The 7012-nt window shown below is 46.9% G+C and overlaps 1 protein-coding gene across 1 annotated transcript; it reads right to left on the bottom strand.

Moving 5' to 3' along the window:
* Positions 1-785: 785 nt before the first annotated feature.
* LOC104385669 (keratin, type I cytoskeletal 13-like) lies at positions 786-5924 on the bottom strand. Its single transcript, XM_009994152.1, has 8 exons — positions 5340-5924; positions 4328-4410; positions 3645-3801; positions 3232-3393; positions 2706-2831; positions 2357-2583; positions 1883-2028; positions 786-1134 (listed from the first exon to the last, which is right to left on the bottom strand). Exons 1-8 carry the CDS (start codon positions 5922-5924, stop codon positions 1109-1111), a joined length of 1512 nt encoding a protein of 503 aa, XP_009992454.1. The 3' UTR covers positions 786-1108.
* Between the last annotated feature and the right edge of the window lie 1088 nt (positions 5925-7012).

Raw genomic sequence — 7012 nt, 5'->3', positions numbered from 1 at the left:
CCCATCACAGGGAGCCAGAAGTGGCACCCCCCCAGCCAGTGCTGCCCTTGTAGCTGTGACCCTGTAGGGTGGAAGGGACCTGTAAAACCATCATTGCTTGGTGATCTGGACCAACAGATTATTTATTATCTGTATTCTCTGCTGAGCTGCACTTTTTCAGCTCCCATCCTGCCCTCTCCATTTCCCCAACAAGGTATGTTCAGTGTGTGATCTTTTAACAGTTGCTAATGTTCAGGTTGAAACTTTGAAATAGAAGGATGAGCAGTAAATGGCTCAGTCACTGTGTGGAAATAGATAGGAAAGAAACTTTTTGCCCCCGGTCCTTTTCCCAATGGGAAGGTCAGAATATATAACATGTCATCAGAAATGGAAGCAATTGTGGAGACTGAGCTTTCCTCTTCAGCCTCATCAGAGTCCTCAGGCTGGATGATGAAGTGTGAGCAGATGGGGCAGAGGCAGTCTGGCTCCAGATGTTCCATTACTGACTTTCAAAAAGTTTCTAAAATTGCTTTTTAGCACAATGTTCTGTGGGAAGCACCTGGGCATTGCCCAAAGTGCATGTTCATGTAGATCCTGGGAGATGTGATGCAGGAACAGGCAGTGTGTGCTACAGGCTTTGGCAGGGAGGAGGTGGACAAGGTCTGCAAGGTCAGTGAGGCCATTCTCTGGCTCCCACTGGCAGAGCAGCTTTGTTCCCAGTGGAGTATGACCCTGAGCACTTTAGGTGACCCTTGTGTATGGCTCAGCACTTGGTTTGCTAAAGGAACTCAGTTTCCAGACACAGGTTTCTTGATTGCATCAGGCAGAAGTAAAGTTTTATTAGAGAAATGTTTTCCCCAGCAGGTACATTAGTGATCATTCTACTGGCTTACTCCAGCACTAGTCATGGTGGTTGGGCACACACAGCAATACAGACTGGAAAAAGCAAATAGCAAAACAAGCAGAATGTGGCCCAACGCTCTGCTCATCCCTCTGACACATTGCTTAGCATTGCTGAGTAATATAAAAAAGCACCTCCTTGCCCTTTGCAGGGGCATACAGTAAATATTCTCTCTTTATCCATGGCTCTGCTTCATGGTTTTCTTGTTGAGTATTCTCATTTCTCTGCTTAATCACAAATCCTTCTGCAAGGCACTGGAGAGATCAAAGGAAACATTACTTTGTTTATAGCAAATACATATTCTTTCCCACACTGTCATTCTATACACGTGATCATTTCACAAGCCAGTTCAGTTAGAATTTCACATAAATACTGTCCTTTCCTGGAAAGCTCTGACTGTTGCCTGCCAGTCGGGCAGTTGGGATTTGTAGCCAAATGGGGGAGGCTGCAAACACTGCACCAGCAACAGTCTGGGTAAGGGAACAGCATCAGGGTCCTTGACAGAATAATGCCCCTGCTCACACTCATTCTTCTGGACCAACTGTCACCATATTCCTTTCTTTTTTAGTTTGGCTGGATGTTTCCCCTGAAATAGTACTGGTAGTTGTCTGCCAGTATTCCCAGGCTTCCTGCTTCTTTTTTTTTCCCTCACTTCTGGCCACTCCACTTTCTCCTTCTCTTTCCTTTGTCCCAGATTTCATGTCAATCCTTTCTCCATGTTCTCTGTGACTTCCCTGCCTGCTGACACTCTCTTCCTCCTTTTATCCCTCTCCCTGTCCTTCCTTTTTGCTGGTCTTATGCTTCCCAGCAGCATCACAGCTCCCTAGGAGCACTCTCTGTAGCCATTCATTGTGGCCTCCCTTCCTGTATTTCCCAGCAGCCTCACAGGAAAACTTTCAAATAGCACCTGTAAGCAACATGGGAAAGGTCTTTGTTGCTGCCTGTTCTTACTGCAGTGGAACAGAGAAGCCTGTGGAGATCTGGTGGAGTGTTGCATCTTACCTTGTATCTCCGCAGCTGCACAGGTTGGCATCTGGGAAGATGATGTGTAAGTGTGGCTTGTTCTAATAATACCTCCTCCTCCTATCCCACTTGTTCTTGCAACTCCTCCTCCTAGACCCGATGACTGACCAATTCCTCCTTGCTGACTATGGGAACAGGAAAAGAACATTTTAGTGAACAAAATTACACATAAACTAGAAGTACAGTTTGTTCCTTGTCCCTGCTGCTTTCAATCTGTTTCCTTTCTTGGCATAAAATGGGCAGAATGTTGCAGTGACCTTTCCTCTGGTGGTGACGGGTGGCACGGGATAGGGGGGCAGATTATCCCCATGGATTACCAGGCAGCCAGAACAGGTCAGTGCAGGTGAAGGAGCCTTGTAAGGCCTCCAGCTATTGCTCACTTTGCTTTTATGTTAGAATACCCAGGACACTCGTATCCTAGTGTATCGTTCCGTGCCTCTCAAGGCTACTCACATCAGGTCCTGCTGCCCGCCCTCCAGCAGGCAGCGGTACGTGTGGATCTCCTGCTCCAGACGGCATTTGACATCCAGCAGGATCTTGTACTCCTGGTTCTGGCACTCCATTTCTGCACGTAGGTCAGCCAGCTGCTGCTCCACGCATGTGATCTGGCTCTGGAGCTCAGCAAGGTGGTTGTTGTAGCGACATTCTGTCTCAGCCAGTGAGGATTCCAGGTTGTCCCTCTGAGGAGTGAAGTGTGGCACAATACAAATACAGGCATGAAAAACATTTCCTTGACACTATCAGTTCTTTCACCAAAGTGTAACTGTGAGAGAGCTGATGTCTGCAGCAGCTCAGCACCCACCTGGCTGAGCTGGGCCTGGAGATCGATCTCCAGGGCTTGCAATTGGCGTCTCAGTTCAGTGACTTGATTGTTGCACGTCTCTACCTCCTGCCCACTTGTAATAACCTCCCGATTCACCTCCTCAATCTGAAAATCAATAATCCACAATAAAGTTCTTCAGGGAATGTTTAAAGTAAGGCAGATTAAATATTAAGGAAAGTGCAGAGGAGCTAACACAAAGCATGTAATGAGACAGGTCTCTCTTCCTAATGAAGTGTAAACTTCACTTGTAGTTCTGCTGTCCAGTTGTTCTCACTACTTACTGCTTTGTACAGGGTTTCTGCCTCAAGTCTCACTATCACAGCAATTCCCATCACACCATGAACAGGACAGAGTGACAGTATCCCCAGTGTCACTTGGTCAATTTAAACCCATGCTAAACACTGTCGCAGAATTATGTTGTGTAGTTTTAAAGTGTAATAAATCCCTGTGAAACCATTGCTTGGGTGTTAGCTAAGGAAGGTCAGAACTGTGTGAATTTACCTACCTTGCACTCATACCAATCCTCAACTTCTTTGCGATTGCGTTCAATCAGTGTTTCATACTGGCACCTCATCTCCTCCAGGATCTTCCTGAGGTCTGGGCCTGGGCAGGCATTGACCTCCACACTCACATCTCCAGTCGATTGTTTCCTCAGACAGTTCATTTCCTGGAAACAGCACCCAGATCATGTCATTTTTTAAAAAGAAGGAAAAACCTGAGGGAGTTCAGTTCCCCTGTAGGGATGAGCAATTGCCTCAGCAGAGCCCCTGTCTGCTGGACATGCACGGCTCCTACTTCATGTGTATTGTCTTCATCAGCCCCTCACAGCCAGCACCCCAGGGGTGGGGACCCCAGGGAGGGAGGGTGGTGGACCCTGCATGAATTCAGGCCTTTGACCCAGGAGGGGCAGGACCCTACCTCCTCGTGGTTCTTCTTCAGGCAGCAGAGCTCCTCCCGCAGCGACTCCAGCTGTGCCTCCAGGTCAGACCTGCAGAGCGTCAGCTGGTCCAGGACCTGGCGCAGCCCGTTGATGTCAGCCTCCACACTCTGGCGCAGGGCCAGCTCCGTCTCGTACCTGTGTGGAAGAAAGCAAGCGAGAAAGAGCAGTCAGTGTCTTACACCACCCTTTGCTCTTCTTTCCATCTTTCCTATAGCACTTTCCCAGCTTGCCCAGCAGGATGCTCAGAACAGCAGTCAGAGGCTCCGTCACCGCTGCTCTCCCTCTGCCTTCCTGGGAGCTTCATTGCTGGGGCAGAGGTGTCCCTCACTGCCTGTCTGCAGCAGGAAGAACAAAAGCTTCCCCTTTGAAAGGCACCACGTGCTGGAATGGCAGCTCAGGTGAACCTACACCACACCCTGTCTGCAGATCCCTTCTGCTTTCTGAAGAATTCTAATATCCATCAAAACCATCTTGTTGTTCTCATCCTTGAACTACCACTCATTAAGGCAGCTCCAGAGGGGATGGATCAAAGAGCTTTTCTGCATAATCTCCAGCCTGTCCTAACCAGAGGATCATAGGAGACCTGCCTGGGAGCCCCCTCTCACCAGCTCTGTGAGCAGGAGCGCAGTGACAGAGGAAGGGACAGCTGAGGGGTACTCACTTCACTCGGAAGTCATCGGCTGTCATCCTGCTGTTATCAATGTTCAGAATGATCTTGTTGTTGTCTATGGTTGCACAGACAATCTGACTCCTGAAGTCTTTCCCCTACATCCTCAGGCTCAGGTGTACCCATGGAGTGCTGCTACCAGACCCAGCCTCTTTCTCTCTCTTTTTTTTATATTGGGTTACAGCCCTGGGGAGTTGAGGCCTGCAGGAGGGAGTGTCCAGGGGAGCAGGGTGAAGGCATTAAAATGATAAAACCTGTGGTTCAGATGCAGACAGTCAGGGACGTTTAACTAGTGCTGTCCAGCACAATCCACCTAATCTTTTAAATCTAAATCTTCCTTTCATGGATAAGAGATTTAAAAGCTTTGTTTCAAGACTTAAGTATAAGTCTGTCTCGTTCTGTCTGTTTCCCAGATTCTTTTCACTTTATTCTGCATTGGCATTCTAGAATTTTTGCCAAACACACTTTGCAAGTGTTTTTAATTTTAAATTACATGCTCCAAATGTGTTATGGCAATACTCTCTTTGTTCTTGTTTTTAATTAGATGTCTGATGTTTCCCAATTCTGCATGAAAGAGTAAACTAGTAAAAAAAGGAAACAATGTTTAACTGTAATTCCACAAGATCGAATTCCACAAGATCGAATAATACATATTCAGGCAAATAAATGAGATCCATTATTTCTCTTTTAGTTGCTTTCTGGGCATGTATCTGTTTGAATGCCTTGGCATAAACCTAATTCAGAAAGACAACGGAGCCAAGCCAGATGTATTCCATGAAAGTAACATTTTCTCCTTCAAATTTATCTGATGAATAAAAGCAGTGGAAATAGTCCAAACACTCAGGGTTTTTACACTGGGGCTTTCCCCAGGCAGTTGGTCTTTAATGGCTGTTTACAAAAAGCATTTTCCAGCAATGAAACGATACTTGTGGTAACTGCATAAAGTTGTGAACCAGCACCATGGGAGAAGCTTATAAAAGAAAAAGCAGCTGAGAAATTATGTTACCTGATTTTGAAGATCTTCTATTTCTTTATAATAGCAGCTGTAGTCCCGTGGCTCACAAAAAGGGCCCTGCTTGGCATACCACTCCCTGATTCTGCACTCCAGGTCAGCGTTTTCTTGTTCCAGGCACCTCACCTTGTCCAGGTAAGAAGCCAAGCGGTCATTAAGGTTCTGCATGGTGACCTTTTCGTCACCAGAAAGAAGAATGCCATCACCAGCAAAACCACCTCCAACTACCCCTCCACCAAGACCAATACCAAGGCCACCACCAATGCCACCGCCAAAGCGAGCACTGCCACCACTGAATCCAATGCCTGAGCATCCTCCGAGGACAGCGGCTCCTAAGCCGCCTCCGTAGTTGCCACCAACCAAACTGCCAGTGCTCAGTCCTCCTCCGTAATTCACACCACCACAGTAGCTTCTACCAGAAAACCCTCGGCTACCACCTATCCCGCAAGTCGTGTATCTTCCAGAAGAGACTGAGGAGATCCGTGCTCCTCCACCACCACCACCACCACCAATAACACAGCTGCCACCACTGGTCCTGCCTCTGAAAGAGCCAGTTGTCTGCTTAATACTACAACTCATTTTGAGGACAGCTGCAGATCCAACCCAAAGCCCAAAGCAAGATGCACAGCTTGATATTGAATCAGACTGCAGGGTGGTGGTTGCCGCAGATCTCTATTTATACCTTCCAAAGGGGGTGTCACCTATAGGGTGTTTCTTCTTCCCACGGGGCTGGCTAGTCTTGCTGTTTATGCCAAGAATAAATAGCCCATAGGCAGTTTCCCTCTAGAAATCCCAGTTCACAAGGAAGATACTTTACATGTCAGCAGCTTATTCCAAAAAGTAAAATAATGTTTTATGAGTCATCAGCTTTTGTATGATGCAAACTTTACAACAAGTCAAGAAAAAAAGTTGCCCTAGATTATGTACAAAGAAGAAACATTGGTATTTATAACATCAAAGTGCCTTTTATCTTTTATTCATTTGTATTTATTTTATTCTTAGTCCAATAAACATTTTTATATAACATGCTCTGGTAAAGTACGTGGAACAAAAATGGGATATTAATATAAATTCTCACTTCTGGGAAGTGTGAATAATAGCGACTGTAGTAGTGAAAAAAGCAGGGATATGGTGGTGTAGGTGTCTGGCACCAGGCACAGACAGACAGCAGTTCCCTCATGGGTTTAGTTCCCTGTTTGTGGTTTGTATGTCTCAGGTCCCACAAACAGGAGAAGTCAACATGCTCACAGGCTCCACTGATCAGGCCTGTTAAATGCTGGATGTCCTCTGTGTCCTGATGTTACACAGACTTGGTGTAAGCTGCAGTGTAAGAGGTACCTTTCTGAAGTTATTTTTCAATTACTTTAATTGCTGTCCATGGTGCCTCAGTTTGTGATGATCGTAGATAGGGAGGTGACAGGGAAAGGAGTAACCATGGGCCATAAATCCTGTTCCCTGGAGGGACTGAGATGTGATTCCACAGGCCTTTGCCATTACCAAGATTGTGCAGAGCACAAAATAAACTGGAGAAAAGCTTTCCACATCTCCTAACCAAGTGTGTCAGTGTGGTCTCAGGTATTGGCCCAGCCTGGTGCTGTGGGAGCACAATCCCCCAGACCAGGCGAGCCATGCCCAGCGGAGTGGCGGGGGGGCACGGGCCCCCCCAG

This window comes from Chaetura pelagica, unplaced genomic scaffold, assembly GCF_000747805.2.
Source record: "Chaetura pelagica isolate M959 unplaced genomic scaffold, ChaPel_1.0 scaffold963, whole genome shotgun sequence".
Lineage (NCBI taxonomy): Eukaryota > Metazoa > Chordata > Aves > Apodiformes > Apodidae > Chaetura > Chaetura pelagica.
The sequence above is the reverse complement of the archived record's forward strand: the minus strand, read 5'-3'. Positions and strand labels throughout refer to the sequence as shown.

Coding starts and splice junctions, on each gene's coding strand:
- LOC104385669 (XM_009994152.1), bottom strand. CDS start 5,924: ATGAGTTGTAGTATTAAGCAGACAACTGGCTCTTTCAGAGGCAGGACC. Junction 2,584..2,705: donor TCCAGGCCCAGCTCAGCCAG/GTGGGTGCTGAG, acceptor TTCACTCCTCAG/AGGGACAACCTGGAATCCTC. Junction 1,135..1,882: donor TGCAGCTGCGGAGATACAAG/GTAAGATGCAAC, acceptor TGATCTCTCCAG/TGCCTTGCAGAAGGATTTGT.